Below are 18,486 nucleotides of genomic sequence, written 5' to 3' on the forward strand. Positions count from 1 at the left end.
GCAATCAATCCGCGCGAAAGTCGGCACACTGCCGCGTGCGCTCGCTTGAAATAAAAACCAAAACGCAGGATTTCCGGGGAATTAGGGAATTGTGATCGGCGTTCGGGAATTGTTCGGAGGCCGTCGATAGTAATTGTTTACATAGTTTATTGTAATGTCAATTATATACAAATTTAAAATTACGTCCAGTGCTTCTACTCTGTCACACAACATTCCGATACTCGACAATTACGGTCAATTTTCCCCTCGTCATTCACTTCGTCACTTCTCGGCAGTTCAATATCAGCGACTCGACGAACCACTAAATGTAATTATTCGTTATTTACAGTCTAAACCCGTTCTCAGCCGGAGTCCTTGGCGCATTCGCATACCGTCGATTCACACTAAACAAAAATCATACTAAAACAACGGTGTCTGTTCCGTTAGTTTTTTCGCTTCTCCGTCGGCCCGTCGACAATCGGTGAACGCGATCGGCGATTTCTCGCCGGCGGATCGCTCGCTATTAGACGCGACAACGCCTCGTGTATTGACACGCCGGGTTCGGCTAAGCGTCGTCTTCGTAATCGTTATGGCAGTATGCTGTTAGATATTTTGAACGGTTAAATTGTCGATCATGCGGCCGATCTCGCGTCTCGATCCACTTCGGTCTCGATCAGTAAAAAAATGAGTTCTTATTCGAGCAGCAGTTCGATTCGAGATCGCGGACCGGTCGTTCTTCCTTTTTCTTTCCTTTTTTCATCGTTCAAAGACGTATTTTCGTTCGCATTCGTTTCTTTCCATTCGTCTGGTTCCTTTTATTATTGAGCATTTAGGCTATCAACAGCGCCTCGAACCTCGCGCAAAGTTCCATCGATCGCGATCGGATCGATCCCTAGGCTCTGGGTTATTCGTCAGACGACGGTCTGACCAGTGTTTGAAGAAATTAACGCTAAAACGAACACACGGTCACGAACAGGCAACGAAAACATCCACGACGAAATGATTCTGTCCGCGCGGCTGTCGCGAAACGGCTATTCGTCTACGAACGAAACGACGATCTCGTCGCGATATCGAGCCGGCACGCTCCGGATTCAGCCTACGACAGAACTCAGACGTTCTACAACACGAAACGAACAAAAACGGTGCCGAACGAAGGCGTTCCGATCGGAAGAATCCCCGTGTCTTTTCTCCCGGAGCTCGGTTCTACTCGCGTCGCGCTATTTAATTATCGAAGACTACTCGATTTTTTCGGCAGTTGGTCGCGTCACTTTTCTTCGCCCATCGTTATCGGTAGAAAAGAAACGTTCCTCGTTCCTCGAGACACTTCCTCGCTTCCCGCGAAAGAATTTAGGCTGCACCCGACTGTCTCTCTCTCTCCCAGGCGTCCCGCGTCAACGCTTCGCAGGGGCGTTTCTTTCACGTGTCGGGAAGAAATTGTGGCAAGGGGGAGCGATCGAGTATTTTTTCGTTTTTCGATCGATCTTGAAGATTTTCAAGGATCCTCCGACGGATCGTCAAGAATCGCCAAGAGAACTCGATCCGGGAAGCTTCCGTTCATTATATTTTTTACAGTCTTCTAGTTGAACACACTGGCTCGACGTCTTTACCCGTGATAATATTCGATTGAATTAAAGTTAGATCGAAGATCCTACGATTAAAGGTTGATGTCTCGATAATTCTCGTGGACGAACAAGCGAAATGCTTTCCATAATTTCACAGGCAAATGATCTCTTTCTCTCTCTCTCACACACACACACACACACATACACGCGTACATACACGCACGCACGAACAGACGCGCGCGCACACACAGCCACACGCAGAGACACGCGCGCTCGCTCTCTCCAAGATTTCAACGGTCGAATAGAAACAAACGCACGTTTTTTTTTTCACAGAGTCGTCAGCATTTTCGTATCGAAGCATCTATCCGTCCGTGTTCCACCGTTCCGCGATCCAGCCCCGGCCGCACTTTCACGCTCGATCTCGCGCAGGCTCGACCAGCGCCGATCCTCCGCCGATCCGTCGGACACGCGGCGCAGCAGCTCGCCGAGAATGTCGAGGAACAGCTCGCTCGGGTCGCTCGTAAGACTATCATCAATTGTCCGTTTCGTTCGTTTCCCCGCGCCTAGAAGCTTCTCCCGGAGTCAGACCCTCAGCTCGTCCATGACCTGTTGCTGATGATTGTGGCCCTTCTTCAAGGTCCCCGTGCCGGTCATGGCCATGCTCTCCTGCTGGAGCTGGTTCGGGCTGATGATCAGATTCTGGCCCGGCTTGCCCGGCTTCGTGTTCTTCGGCGGCGGCGGCGGCATCGGCACGTGGCAGCTGTTGTTCTGCAGATCGGCGAACTCCGGCGGCGGTATGTGCTGGATGTGGTGCCTCTCGGCCGTTTTGGTCTCCAAGTCGCCGCAGATGTTGTTCGGCATCTGTCCGTTCTCCTGCCTCTTCTTCGAGCAGTTGTGCTGGCTGCTCTTGTCGCGCTGATAGTAGACGCCGGCGAATATCAGCACGTTCAGGATCAGCAGGCTGCAGCCGATCGCGATCGTCACGCTGAGCGCGGTCGAGTACGCGGCGAACCCGTCCTCCGGCTGGATCGTCGTGTCCTCGAAGGTCAGCTCGCTGGGCGCGGCCGTCGAGACGTTCACCGTCTTCTCCGCGACGGTCACGTCCGCCGTCGTCGTCCTCGCCGTGGTCGGTATCCTCTGGATGAACCGCGGCGGCACCTTGTCGAACGAAATACGAGAAATCGAGTCACGCCTCGGTCGAATAGAAGTTTAAAACGTCGCCAGTATTTTTGAAGAATTAATTTTAAAGAACTTTATTAACACGTTCCGTGCCGAGCTTTTTTTACTCGAATCTTCACACTTTGATATTTTACTAAAACTTGATGTATTACGTGCAATTATTAATTCTCGTACACATAAGAACGTAACAAAAACTTATCAACGCCCATTCTTGCGGTGGAAATTGATTCTTCGGTTCTAAATTTCTTGTAAACAATTTGTTCAGTTCACTAAGTAAACATGCAAGCGTGTACCATGGATGGTACACGTGGCACGGAACGTGTTAAATTCACGAAAAAGTTAACATAAAACAAAAAACAAATAGGCAATAATTACCTATAATCAAAGACGTGACAATGAAATATGAAGCCAATAGCAATATCCACACTTGTTTACATTCATAAATTATCACACAAAGAGTGTGGTACTGGCCAACAACCTTCGGCGGCAGCATCACACACATGTTGTGTGAGCGGTCGGTAACGGTTGTTCCGGCTATCACACACATGTTGTGTGAGCGGTCGTTAAAGTGTTAATCCTTAGCGGACGACGACCTTTTCGGACGAGTCAGGCAGCAGGACGAGGCGATTTTTGCAAATACAGTAGTGTCTCTCTAACTGACGCCCAGATTGACCACAAAACTGGACAATTTGGGAAGAGGAGATACGATTCGAGCCTTTTATATATTGTTAACAATTATAAAAGCGAGCTGCAAGGCTCGAACAATCGTATCGCCTCTTCTCAAATTGTCCATTTCTGTGGACAATTGAGCGTCAGTAAGGGAGATATTATTATACAGTAATGTCTCTCTAATTGACGCTCAGATTGTCTACAAGAATGGACAGTTTAGGTAGAGAAGATACAATTATTCGATCCTTGCGGTTTATTTTTATAGTTACGAATTGTCCACTTTTGTGGACAATCTGAGCGTCAGTAAGGGAGACATTACTGTATGTCGAGTGTCTTATATGGTAGAATAAAATGATCTCGCATATAAATTATCTTACGAAAACGTTATATTTCGTTAGTTTATCTACAGGATGTCCCAAAGTTATGGTATTTCCGTCTTTATGCACTAAACAGCGCAAATAATGTTGTACGAACTAACTACAGTAATGTCTCCCTTACTGACGCTCAGATTGTCCACTAAAACGGATAATTTGGGAAGAGGAGATACGATTATTCGAGCTTTGCGGCTCGTTTTTATAATTGTGAACAATTTGTAACTATAAAAATAAACCGCAAGGCTCGAATAACTGCATCTCCTCTTCCCGTATTGTCCATTTTTGTATACAACCTGAGCGTCAGTAAGGGAGACATTACTGTAGTCCGCATTGCTATCTCTATTAACGATAATATACAGGGTATCCCAAAGTTATGGTATTTCCGAGAAACGAGGGATTCCTGAGGTGATTTAAAGCAACTTTTTCCTTTGTAAAATTTTTCTCCGAGGCATCGTTTACGAGTTATTAACGAAAAAGCACTGACCAATGAGAGGCGAGAGCTCGTCTAGCGCTAGGCGGCCGAATCAATCAGCGGAACCGAGCACCGTACGCTCGTTGGCTCGACCGCCGCGCGCCAGCCAAGCTCGCCTCCCATTGGTCACACTGTTTTTCATTAATAACTCATAAACGAAGCCGCGGATTGCAATTTCGCTGAGGAAAAAGTTACTTCAAATGACCTCAGGAACTCCCCATTTCCGTATTACGAGCCTTTTTTGGGACACCCTATAGAAGATCAATTATGTCAATTATAAAAGCATTTGTATCTGATAGCTACGAAGTGTGAGCAGTGATATATAAATGTGTGAGTCGTAAAATCGAGGCTGTAAAAGCACACATTTGTAATTTCATCATTTCCCGGAAATACCATAATTTTGGGACACCCTGTATATTCACGATTTTATGAGGACTAAGACTGTCGCCTCGCACTCGTCACTCGTCCTGCCGCGCGAAACAGCGCGGCGACCGAGAGTCGTTAATCTCGTCCGCTAAGGGTTGAACAATGTAAGTGAACGTGAACGGCGTACCTGCTCGGTATCGAGTAGATGATGCGACCTAGGAACGTCGTCCGAGCCGGGCTTGTGCAGATCCGGGACTAGGTTCAGCCAAAAGGAGAGTCTGTGCGCCCTGTAGTGGTTCTTCAGCTTCGACTTGAGCTCTGAAAACACGGATGGGTTCTCAGCGGATGGGGTCGGCGGTGGTGAAAGAGGTGGAAGAAAATAAAGAAGAAGACACAGACGTCGAGTAGGAAAAGGGCAAAACGAAGAAAGAAGAGCGAGTCCCAGGGGGGAACGCGATAGGGTCCACGGCCGGCCGTGCCAGCTACTCGCACGCCGGCCTCTCGAGGATGGTTTTCCACGAAGCCCTTTCGCAGTAACAGCGAGGTAATTAATTATTGTCGCGTGGTAATCTCATACAGAAGGCAGCTTCGTTAGTCAGTGTGCCTCAAAGTTCGAAACTGGCGAGTCGCTACTGTTGCGTCAGGCGGAGCCGGTCGCTGCTAAGGTGGAGGGTGGTTAACCCTCGGGCTGGCTGTGCCCCGACTTTTCTACTTGCGGCGACGACGCGGCATAGTTTGAGCTGCACTGCGCTCGAGTGCGAGCGAACTTTCCCGCTCCGGCGTTATTCAGCTCGTGCTGCTCACTGGATTCTCTCGTCCCCCCTCCCCCTCTTCCCGCTGGGGGGTTACTTGTCGCGTTAGAATCATCGTAGCAAGAAAGACGGCGCTCGGAAAAAATGGGGAAATTATTAAGTTGGCAAGAAAGTAATTTCGGTTTGCATAAATAGATAGCGTTATGTTTGCATTGGCATTATTTTGCTAAGGTTATAATTATTTTGTCTCCAGCTTTGGTAGTCGACACGTTTAAGTTACTATGGAAACAAATTCCGTGTAGTTTTGTTTATAACTGGTAGTTTGTTGTCGATTTTAACATGGAGTGCAAAAATGAATATTCTCGACGCGTTCTACTTTTTTATTTTCATAAAGGCAAGAAAGCGGCCGAGGCTCGCAAAGAGATATGCGAAGCTTATGGCGTCGACTGCTTGACAGAACGTGCGTGTCAGAATTGGTTCAAAAAATTTCGTTCCGAAGATTTTTCACTTGGAGATGACCAACGTCCTGGTCGACCTTCCGAAGTTGACGATGACAAAATCAAAGCCATAATTGAATCGAATCGTCGTATAACTGTACGAGAGATTGCAAAAAGGTTAAATGCGTCACACGCAACAATCGAATGTCACGTAAGATGTCTTGGACTTGTTAAGAAGCTCGATGTTTGGATTCCGCATGAATCGAAAGGAATTCACTTAACGCAACGAATCGAATGAATTCGATTAATGAATGATGGATGAAATATGGATCGTTTCCAATAACATTAATCGGAGATGGTCATGGTCCAAGCGTGATGAACCAGCACAAACCACATCGAAAGCCGAATCGCATCGGAAAAAGATCATGCTGTCAATTTGGTGGGACTATGAAGGTGTTGCGTATTTTGAGCTGCTTCCAAGCAACCAAACGATCAACTCGGATGTTTACTGCCGACAACTTATGAAATTGGAGGAAGCGATCAAAGTGAAAAGGCCAGAATTGACAAATCGCAAAGGAATCGTGTTCCACCACAATGCGAGGCCTCATGCATCTTTAACAACGTGTACGAAATTATTGGAGCTTGGTTGGAAAGTGATGTCGCATTCTCCATATAGTCCTGACCTTGCACCATCGGATTATCATTTACTTCGAAGTTTACAAAACTTTTTAAATAGTAAAAATTTCAATAATAACGATAGCTTCGAATCGCATTGAGTTTTTTACTGACAAGGGCCAGAAGTTTCATGAAACTGCTCAACCGCGCTCATGAGCGCGGAATCATGAAGTTAGCAGAAAGATGACAAAAGGTCATCGAACAGAATGAAAAATATTTGAGCGATTAAAGTTCATTTCTTGCAGAGAAAAAAGATTGAGTTCTATCTTACATTGAAATACCGAAATTACTTTCTTGCCAACCGAATAGATTCGAAGAGGACCGCCGCGCGTACAACGGGAGACGCGATCGTTAATGTTAAAAATTGTGAAGAACGTTCGCCGGTTGCTCGAATGAATTTCGAGAAGCGATTCGTTGAACACGTGAGCGGTGAAACGAGAGTCGTGGCTCGTTACAACGTCGACGGGCGCTGAAAGGGGCTCGTGGGTGACGGGACACCATCGTCGCTTCGTCGGCTTTTCATTTCAGAGTCGCGTCGTTGCAATCCGAAGAACGAGGTACCGGGGAGCAAAAGTGAACTCCTGACGAACTGCCATTCTCGTCTCCCTCCTCGGGAAACGAGAATTATGCAAATAAACCCTCCCTGATCCTCTTAGTTACATGCACGAAGTGCGTGCGAGCTCGCAGAGACTAGATTCATTATACTCACTTTGGGGCGTAATCGGATTAAATAATAATTCTCGGTCCCGGTTTCGAAACGATGCGCCCGAATCCTCCGGCGGAGGCAAAAACGTTCTCATCTGCCGGAAACGAGTCAAGGCTCACGGTTCTCGCGGTGTTCTTGCGTATTCGACCATTCGAGGAAACAATCTACATGCTAATTTTCGCGCCGCCGCGGCTCGCGAACATAAATACCACGTGGGTCGCCTCTTCTTTTTTTTCCCGTTTCGGCCGGTGCTCGAAATTGGACTATTCGGTTTCGGGGTTGAGGAGAGTTTTCCGACATCGTCCGAGACTGTACACCGGCTAATGCTAAGCTGCGAAGTCTGAAGCTGAACTTTTCACGGCGATAGCTTCGCACTTTCCTAACGAGTTCTTTGTACTCTAACGAGAGTTTCAAATGTTTGTCTTCGCCCCCTCCCCCTCTCCCTCCTTTTAAAGTCAGCGACTCGCTGGAAAATTTGCACCATTGAGTCCTCCGTCCGGGGAACGGTTTAACGAACATCGAACTCGTAGCTTTTCAGAATTTCGAGAATGTTCTTGGCCCTGGTAAACGCTTCGAGATCCGTTCGATCGGCTCCGACGTTTCTTCCCCGACACTTACCGATGCTCAGATATTTCTTGTGCACGGCCTCGTACGCGGCCCAGTCGATGTTTTTGAACTTATTTCGCTCCGATCGCATCGATCCGAGATCCGGACGCAGCGAGCCCAAGTTCGACGTACCCTCGTTCGGATTTCTACGGCGGAAAACGCAATCGCTATAGTTTATTTCCTTCGTTGTAAAATCGTGGTTTTGAACTGCAAATACAGAGAATATGAAACATCGTAATGAAATCCATAATAGCTAGTTCCAAATAATTTATTTTCGAAACGCAACAAAATTGAACCAATTGGACCAATAATATAATAATAATAATAATATAATATAATAATTTAACGGATAAAGGTTATTTATTTATACTTCGATGAAACGAAGTATACAGGGTGTCCCAAAATTATGGCATTTCCGGAAAATGAGGAGTTCCCGAGGAGATTTGAAGCAACTTTTTCCTTTACAAAAATTTTCTCCGAGGCGTCGTTTACGAGTTATTGACGAGAAACAATGACCAATGAGGAGCGAGCTCGCTTGGCGCTAAGCCAAGCGCGCGGCCTTGGCGGCCGAGCCAATCAGCGGAACTGGGCTTCCACCACTGGCTCGGTCGCTTCGCGCCTGCCGAGCTCGCCTCTCATTGGTCACTGTTTTCCGTTAATAACTCGTTAACGATGCCTCGGAGAAAATTTTTGTAAAGGAAAAAGTTGCTCCGAATGACCTCAGTAATCTCTAATTTCCCTGAAGTACCATAATTTTGGGACACCCTGTATAACGATAAATTAAAATTTGTCTGTCACGTTCGTGGTACGAAAAACTGCAACAAATCCGAAAAATAAGATGTATTTGTTTATCGGTAAGAGTTTTTAGATGTTCCATGTTGGATACTATTTTTGGAATCATCGATTTTCATTTCATCTCGTTCGTTTACTGTGACGGTAAAAAATTGGAATTTGTTAAAACTTAACTATGCAAATACGTTCAATTATTGTATACGAGCGCCTTTAAAAATGATATTTGTCTGCTTTCGGCCAGCTTCGAGAAAAGAAGATGGTACATATTCCTAGTGCAAAATTGGATAACTATGTGACAACTTACCCAGTACGTGCGAAATTTGTCAAGTACAGGATCACGCTCTCGGAGAGGGTAATCTCGGATTTGGTATAATTCTTCGGCCAGTGCGATAGGCCGCCTACTATGGGTGCTCCAAAAAAATATGGCAGGTCCTCGCCGTGGATGCAGCCTGGCCTCTGCAAACAGAGTTTTAAACGATTTAGCTGTTGGAGATCTCCGAAAGGCGTTATACACATTTTCGTTATTAGCTCAGACAAAAAGAATGTGAACAAACGTGATTTTTTTATTCCCTTTTGACGCGCCAATCAATCGAAATTGTTTCCAAAAATTTGTTTAGATATTGTCTGGTAAACCAGTTCTTCTAACGCTTAATCTGGAGTCATTTTCATTTTGGGCCAATTTGTAAAAAGTTTTAAAGCCGATTCGAAGTTAATTTTGTAACTATTTTTCCTCATAATTAGTTAATATTTAAATATATATAATATATATAATATAATACAATATTAACTTATTATATATTATATATATTATTATAATATTATATTATATTATAATAATAATATAAATTGAGAAATATTAACTTATTATATATTATATATATTATTATAATATAATATTATTATATGGACAATTTGTAAAGCGAAGGTACGATTAATCAAGCCTTGCGGCTCGTTTTTATAGGTACCGATTGCCAACAATTATAAAAACGAGGTGCGAGGCTCGAATAATCGTATCATTATTGTACATCAATAAAACCACCGCGCCAACTCTTTTACTTTCTTTTATCTTTTACTCTCCGCTTTTACAATTTATCAGCGACCATCGCACACCAGAGCGTTAAATCGTTATTCCCGATTAGACGATTTGTAACAGCGACTGAAAGATTAACCGAGGAACGTGTGTCTACATCCTGTAAGCTCTCGCGAGACAGCCGACTGTCGGCTTCGTTCCGTTGTCGTCGAATTTCTTCCCGATTCTATCTCGGAACGTCTGAATATACAGGGTGTCCCGAAAATGTCTCGGAATCCGGAAATGGGAGGTTCCTGAGGTCATTTGAAGCAACTTATTCCTTTGCGAAAATTTTCTCCGAGGCACCGTTAACGAGTTATTAACGAAAAACAGTGACCAATGAGAGGCCCAGCTGGCGCGAGGCGACCGCTCGACCGCTGGCGCTGTTGACTCGGCCGCCTCGTGCCAGCTGAACTGGGATTCGACCGCTCGGCCGCCTCGCGCCAGCTGAGCTGGGATTCGACCGCTCGACCGCTGACGCTGTTGACTCGGCCGCCTCGCGCCAGCTGGGCCTCTCATTGGTCACTGTTTTTCGTTGATAACTCGTTAACGGTGCCTCGGAGAACATTTTTGTAAAGGAAGAAGTTGCTTCAAATGATCCGAGGAACCCGCCATTTCCAGATTGCGAGACATTTTTGGGACACCCTGTATGGACGGAATATACAGTATCAGACTCTGAACAGTACACATCAAAATCTGCCGTTCAGGGAAATAGTCTCGCGCAGAATTCACTCGTACCTAAAAGGTTGATGGTGCCTCGGAGAAAATTTTTGTAAAGGAAAAAGTTGCTTCAAATGACCTTAGGAACCCGCCACTTTCGGATCGCGAGAGTACATTCTTGGGACACCCTGTATATATTTTTTTGCTGGTGTGTCGGGTAGACACGACCGAGAATCCACAAAGGTAGCCCCCGACTGAAGTATTGATGGCATTTTAACGACGCGGACGTCGCTCATATTTCAAACGGCGGAAAGGTCCTTCCGGCAGACGAGCAGGGAAGATATCGAGGTGGAAGAGAGGCTGGATGAACGGCACACGGCATGATATGTGCTCGAGCCAGAGTTCCGAGATTACTCCCGGCCTTTCGACGGTCGACTTCGCCGCGGGAAGGTACCCTCTTCGAATACCCCTCGTTAAGTCTGAAAGATCGGTGTTCTCGGAGAGAACGGAGAGACCGGCAGGGAAGCGTGGCTCTCTGCCGTAGCCGCTGGACGTTCTCTCCATCGCCCCGAAAAATTGGGAATTTCCTGGCTCAAAGGGTCTTCCATTGCCTTGAAACGGAAACCAAAAGGAACGCCGGCTGATCCGTTTTCGTCTGATAAAGGCAGAAACTTTCATTCCGGCGAGATGTTTATCCGGGGAATTTCGAGGTGAGCGCGGCCGGCCGGGGGAGCTACTACTGAATAATTGTCTGCGAAACTTTTGGCTCTCCGTCGCGTCGTTTGTAGTTTCAATTTTCAAAGGGACGCCGCGTTGTTTCGCTCCATCCCGCCGGTGGTTTCCTTCCGATCAAATATCGCGTTTTTGGTCGGCCCCCGGCCCGGCCCGGCCCGGCCCGGCGAGGGCGCGAGTAACGGGGACGGGGACGGGGAAAGAGTTGATTTGTTCCGACAAGATTGAAGCTGGAAACTTCCCTTTGAGCACGCCGTCGATAGAGAACTTCTGCATCTTTCGCGGTGTCGGCATTCTCTCTCGCGAATATTTCCACCCTCCGTCGATTCGCCGTGCCGGTTTTTCACGTCCTTTGAAAATCGTGTAACAACATGCACATCGCCGGACGAACTGCTGCTGCTGCTGCTGTTGCTGCTACTTGCATCGGCGACGTCCCGCGAACGAATTTTCCTCTCTGCTCGTTTCGTTATGCAAATACGTTTCCCTGTTTTTCACGAGGCTAATCCGTCGGCTCGGAGGGTCCCGGCTTCGGGAATCCTCTTCGAAGACGTCAATGTCCTACATTGATCCCGGTCTTTCAGCTTTGCATCCGTCTTGCGATGAAATCGCCGAGCCACCCGGCGAACTTTGAACACTTCACGGATAGTCGAGAAACTTAGCTCCCTCGGCGGGATCCGGATCCATCAACGAGCACCGCTGGAAACAGGTCGATCGAACGGCGTGAGCTCCGCGGCACGACCAACCGTTCTTTTCGTCCTTCGCGCTCGTTTCCTTAATTATCGATCTACTATGTTCGCGTATTCGTTTTCTTTGATCGATAGTAACATGTATAGTGAGTCAAGAAAGACATCGAACACCGTTCAAAGCGAAACTTTTTTTCAAAATTGACCAAATCCTTTGGATTTGTTTGAGATGTTAGAGGAACTATTTCACTTTCTTTTTCATTGTTTTCTGTCGTTCCAATTAATTGCGATTTAAGACAATATTTTTTTTTGATATTGTCCAGTAAACTAGTCTCGAAATCATCTAAAGAACAATTTTTTTAAGAATTCGACCAGATGATTTGGATTAGTTTGAGGTGTTAGAGAAACCACTTAACTTTTTTCATTGTTTTCTGTCATTCCAATTAATTGCGATTTAACACAATATTTTTTTAGATATTGTCCAGTAAACTAGTCTCGAAATCACCTAAAGAACAATTTTTTTAAGAATTCGACCAGATGATTTGGATTAGTTTGAGGTGTTAGCGGAACAACTTAACTTTCTTTTCATTGTTTTCTGTCATTCCAATTAATTGCGATTTAACACAATATTTTTTTAGACATTGTCCAGTAAACTAGTCTCGAAATCATCTAAAGAACAATTTTGTTAAGAATTCGACCAGATGATTTGGATTAGTTTGAGGTGTTAGAGGAACCACTTCACTTTTTCTCATTGTTTTCTGTCGTTCCAACTAATTGTGATTTAAAACAAAATTTTTTTAGACATTGTCCAGCAAACTAATCCTAAAATCATCTAAAAAGCAATTTTTTTTTAAAATTCGACCAAATGATTTGACTTAATCTGAGATGTTAGCGGGACTACTTCGTTAAAAAATATATACGTGGAAATCTTTTCAAAAATTGCAACGAGTTCGAGTGACAAGAAAAGAAGCAAATAAAAAAGATGCGAGTTTCTCTAGTCAAGTTCGTCTAACATCTCGAAAAGTTCAATTCAGACGATCCAATTTCACGGATAGCAAAGGAACTTGGCTCCCTCCCCTTAAGGGGATCGAGATCCATCGCAACGAGCATCGTTGAAAATGTAGCTGGAATTTCGCGAGCCGCGAGATCTCGCGAAGACGGATCGAACCGGGTGAATCCTCCGTGGCGTGTCCATCGTCCTTCTCGTCCTCCTCGCGCGTTGCCTTAATTATAATACCACGGAGTCTGTTCCCTCGCGCGAACATCCGCGATAATTCGCCGCCGCGCCCGTGGATTTTTTCTCTCATTCCACCCCACTGTTTTCCTTCCTCTATTCGGCCGCTTCCCTCGCGCGGACGTTTCGTGTTATTAAATAATTTTACATTCCCTTTCCTCGTCCGCTTTCACAGGCCGGCTGCTTAATTATGCCACGAAACAACCTAGACTTCTATTTACCTTGCCGCTTTCATCTTCGCCACGCCACTCTGTGCTCCTCCGTCCGTTTTAATTACGAATCGCCATTGTTTACCCCCCTCGCCGAGTTACCGGATTCAATTTTTATTTTTTTTTTTAGTTAGTCCTCTCTCGTCTACTTTGCGCAGCGATGGACGGGGAGCCTTCGCTTTCGCCTCGGCTCCTTGTCTTTCTCTCTCGCTTTGTCTATCGCTCGCCCGCTCTCTTTCTCTCTCGTTCTTTGTCTCGCGCCCTCTTTCTTTCGCTTTCTCTTTTTCTATTTCTTTGCCTCTCTTTCTGTCTCGCGCCCTCTCTTGTTCGCTATCTTTCTCTGTCTCTCGCACTCTCTCTTTCTCTTTCTCTGTCAAAGAGGTCTCGGTCTCTCGTTCTCTCTCTCTTTTCCTCTGCCTTCCTCACTCTCTCTCTCTCTCTCTCTCTTTTACGATACTCTCTCTCTCTCTTTTACGATACTCTCTCTCTCTCTTTTACGATACTCTCTCTCTCTCTCTTACGATGCTCTCTCTCTCTTTTACAATGCTCTCTCTCTCTTTTACGCTGCTCTCTCTCTCTCTCTCTCTTACGATGCTCTCTCTCTCGATGCTCTCTCTCTCTCTCTTTCTCTCTCTCTCTCTCTCTCTTACGATGCTCTCTCTCTCGATGCTCTCTCTCTCTCGATGTTCTCTTTCTCTCTCTCTCTCTCTCTCTTACGATGCTCTCTCTCTTACGATGCTCTCTCTCTCTCGATGCTCTCTCTCTCTCGATGCTCCCTCTTGGTGTTCTCTCTCTCTCTCTCTCTCTCTCGATGCTCCCTCTTGGTGTTCTCTCTCTCTCTCTCTCGCTCTCTCTCGAGAGCTCGCGTTTCTGTTTCCTGTCGCGAGCGGCTGTTTGACGCGCGCTCGTTCCGTCGATTGCATTGTCGCTCGAGGTTCGAAGCGTTCGCTGGAAAATTGCGAGTTCAACGGCGCTCGATTCGCGCGGCCAAAGAAAGCACCCTGTATTCGTATGCAAAACGGGACGAGAGAGGGGCCCGGGGACGCGGCGGAGGAGCCGGGAAGAACGGGACGAAGCCGGTGAAAAGAAGAGTTGGAAAAAGAAATGAAAAGAACCGGCGGGAACTTATTCAACGGGTTTCTGACGTGGAAAGGCTACGGGGAAAACGGGAATGGCGAACGCGCTAATGCCATCGACGCTTCCCCGTTCCTTCGAGAATGCAAGATTGTCGAAAACGATCGCTATCATGGCCAATTTTGATTTAACAATCTTCGCGCGTTTCGGGGATGTGAAACGTGGAAAAATGGAAGCGGAATGTTTCATCGGGATGTTAATTTCTATCGACGCACGTATCGCACAGATCGGTTTTCCTTACAAAAAGCGGGAAGAAGACGGTTTTAGGAAATATTCCCATGATGCGTAATTTATTCACTGGTAGTCAATTAAACATGTGGCTTATTGTTTACCATGATCTGTTTTTTGTTTGTTCATTTTGGAACATATCCATTTTGGCTGCGCGGCTTCAAAGTAGCGCATCTCTAAATCATCCTAAATTTATATCATCGTTTATAATTAGTTTGTTCCTTGAAAATAAATAATTTTTACAGAATTTAACGTACTTAGTGTGTACTTAAATTATGTCACAGGACGCGGTTTCATCTCTCATATTTTTTGATATATATCAAAAATATGATATATATATATTTGATATCTCTCATATCTTTTGTCCTATTGAATATGTTGAATTTTCATTTCATGTTTTAATCATGAGTTCAGATTATATTAAATAATATAATCATTCAATTATATTATATAATATAATTGTTTAATACAATATTCATTATATCACTTATGAATACAATAGAAACATTGAACACATACATAGAAAGTTACACGTTTCCAACGAGGCATAAAATAAGATACAAATGTACCGTAGAAAACATACATTGTTGTATTTCGAAACAAAATAGCCCATTCGAATCGCACGGAATTTTTCTTTCGTATAACGGCCATTTAGACGATTAACAACATACATTGTTCGGAATAAAGTCAAAATTCCTCGAAATTATTGCCTTCGATAATGATAATCGTAAACAAAAGCCGCGAAAAGGAAAAGCGTAAAAATGTAGGAAAAACGTAATAAAGAGAAACACCGGCACACAGAAACGTACAATAAACAATGTAGAATATAATACCGGCACGAGAGGAAAGGTGCGTTAGGATAATCTTCAGCGAGTAACAAGCACAGTTGCGGCTGACCCAGTTTAAACATAAACTACTGAAATACATAGTATTTAAGCGGAAGCGTCGTTCGCGGGAACGTGTTGGACTCGAAACGGATTAATTTGAAGGCGAATTTTAATTGAAACAACGTCGCAAACAGACCAAGTTACAAGCCCGCGGCGTGGAACAAATGGATCGTGGGAGGTATAAGTAGGTTGTCGGTTATTTCGTGCCTCTAATAACGACCGTTCGCCGACCCGACCGGCTGAACTCGCCGTACACGGACCCAACGGTGTCTCTCCATTGAACATCGGAAAAACAGAGTGCAAAAGTCGGTCGGGCTCCTCGAGAAACTTGAAACAACTTGCTCGGGGGGAGAAAAACCGTTGCTGTTTCGCGAACGGCGAGGATCTGATTTTTCGAATCGAGATTCGGTGTTTCGCCTTCGGGAGACGCTGTTGCACTTGTATCGGCGGTCTCGAGATCCGATGTATCGATTGCAGCTCGGCGAGGAAAGAAAGAAAACGAAGCCGGGAGAGAGAGAGTAAGAGAGAAAAAGAGAGAAAAAGAGAGAGGAAGAGAGAGGGCGGGAGACAGAGATATAGAGAAAGAGAGAGCGAAAGAGAGAGGGCGAGAGACAGAGATCTCTTTGAGAGAGAGAGAGAGAGAGAGAGAGAGAGAATTAGAGAGAGCATCGAGAGAAAGCATCGAGAGAGAGAGAGAGAGCATCGAGATAGAGAGAGCATCGAGAGATAGAGAGAGCATCGAGAGAGAGAGAGAGAGAGCATCGAGAGAGAGAGAGAGAGAGCATCGAGAGAGATAGAGAGATCATTAAGATAGAGAGAGCATCGAGAGAGAGAGAGAGAGAGAGAGAGCATCGAGAGAGAGAGAGAGAGAGCATCGAGAGAGGGAGAGAGCATCGAGAGAGAGAGAGAGCATCGAGAGAGAGAGAGAGAGAGAGAGCATCGAGAGAGGGAGAGAGCATCGAGAGAGAGAGAGAGCATCGAGAGAGAGAGAGAGAGCATCGAGATAGAGAGAGCATCGAGATAGAGAGAGCATCGAGAGAGAGAGAGCATCGAGAGAGATAGAGAGATCATTGAGATAGAGAGGGCATCGAGAGAGAGGGAGAGAGAGAGCATTGAGAGAGATAGAGAGATCATTGAGATAGAGAGAGCATCGAGAGAGAGAGAGAGAGAGAGAGCATCGAGAGAGATAAAGAGAGCATCGAGAGAATTAGAGAGAGCATCGAGAGCTCTCTCGAGAGAGAACGCTGCCGTCTTCCTCCAGTTTCCCCCTCTCCACGGAGACATCGGATCGTTAATTAGCGAAGCCGCTTGACAATTATCGCTGCGTTCGAAACGCGCGAGGCGCGTCTCATCGCGAGCGATCGCGACGGAAGTCGAAGGAAGCGCGGAACTCTCTCGCGCCGTGCTCTCCGGCGATCTTCGCGTTAGATCCGGTCGGTGCGAACGATCCCCGGCCAGGTGGTTACGAGACGGTTCCAGCGACGTGCAATCGATGCGATCTAAATTTAAATTCAAACACGCTTCCCGGCTGCCTTTGATGTTTCGCCCCGCGCAAACGCGACGGACTCGCTGCTCCGTTTTTTGCTGATCCGTCCTCTCCTTTCGCTACCCCCGCCGGAAGAACGGTCCCCGTGATTGCGCGACAAAGAATTTTTCGGCGCGGAGAACTGTCGAAGTCAACGTCTGCGAAACTTTTGTTTCTTGTCCGCCGGCATTCGCACGATTATTTCGAAGTTACAGGCAGAGTCCGATCTATATACCAACTTCGCGCGTTTTCTTTGATCAATAGCTGCACACGCTGGCTCACGAAACTGTCCTTTTAAGATCGGAACGGCAGAAATGGCGGGCTTCGCGTTTTCTGTGTAATTTTGTTGGAATTATGAAGACTTCTTCATAATGAAAACGATCGAATTTTCTTCGTATATATAATCGTACGCTGTGATGAAAATAGAGAAAGATCTAAATACGGTACGATCTTCCCGTCGTTTTTCTTTTTTTCTTTATTAACGAAGCTATTTTAACTGTAAATTTAAAATAATTTTTCTGGCTTACAGCATTTTCTATATGTTATAGAAATTCTATATATTAATTAAAATTCTATATATTATATATAATATATAATAATTAAAAGATAATATATAATAATTAAAATTCTATATATTATCTATATGTTATATGCATTTTCTTTTATGTTATACGACAGAGTGCATTTTCTGCACGTGAAATTGAGACCCGTGACCTCGCGCGACAGTTAAGCTTTTAACAATTTTTTCAATCTAAACTTTGTTGATATAAGAATTATTTTAGAACCTTGATATAACAAATTTTAGCGGTGTCTCAGAGTCACCTCTCGAGTGCAGAGGGTTAAGCTGTGAAACAACGATTTATGGCAATGCTGACGAGTCGTTAATAATCTTCTAAGAATGAGAGAAAAGTAATGTTTACTCTAAATCTATATTTACTTTAACGTTTGATATTGTTAACAGAAGATATTTGGCAGATCCTATTTGCAATGTTCATCGCGAATCTGATTAATTTATATGATTGTAAATTTAGATGGTTAATTTATAATTTTATCTGTGATACAATTTTATCGTTTTAAATACAGATGAGATATGCACGAGGAACGTATATTTGTTCGTTGAATTGTCGAAAGTTTCGGGAATTGTTTTAAATATATTAATTTCAACGAATCATTCGTTTTAAGAAATTCGGATTTACACCGTTACCATTTTTCGATGAATTTTATAATAACTCTATTACAATGTTAATGTCTCAATTCTTTGTAATTCACACACGAAACTACTCAATGATTTTATATCTAATAAAAATTTAATAAAAATGCAGTAGGATGCCATGGAGGGATGGATATTGAATTTTTTATTACTACAAAAAATGAACAGTAGAACGTACGTGGATACCGTTATTAGACAACTATCGAAATATGCACAAAGAATAGCTAAGCAAAACTACAATATCTTTCAACATGATAACGCAGCTGTGGATACTGCAAGAGAGAAAATAACACGACCTTATTTCGAAGATAGAAATATATAGATATTTTACCGTGGCTAGCAAGTT

The 18,486-nt window shown here is 44.7% G+C and overlaps 1 protein-coding gene across 1 annotated transcript in view; it reads right to left on the reverse strand.

Moving 5' to 3' along the window:
• Positions 1–130: 130 nt before the first annotated feature.
• Nlg3 (Neuroligin 3) overlaps positions 131–18,486 on the reverse strand; it is a 106,085-nt gene continuing 87,729 nt past the window's right edge. The window contains exons 7-10 of the mRNA XM_033465325.2: positions 8,874–9,025; positions 7,790–7,923; positions 4,789–4,919; positions 131–2,699 (exon numbers count right to left, since the gene is read on the reverse strand). Of these exons, the coding sequence (XP_033321216.2) occupies positions 2,124–2,699; positions 4,789–4,919; positions 7,790–7,923; positions 8,874–9,025 (993 nt within the window). The 3' untranslated portion in view covers positions 131–2,123. The remainder of the gene's footprint in view (positions 2,700–4,788; positions 4,920–7,789; positions 7,924–8,873; positions 9,026–18,486) is intronic.

This window comes from Megalopta genalis, chromosome 8 (genome assembly GCF_051020955.1).
Source record: "Megalopta genalis isolate 19385.01 chromosome 8, iyMegGena1_principal, whole genome shotgun sequence".
Lineage (NCBI taxonomy): Eukaryota > Metazoa > Arthropoda > Insecta > Hymenoptera > Halictidae > Megalopta > Megalopta genalis.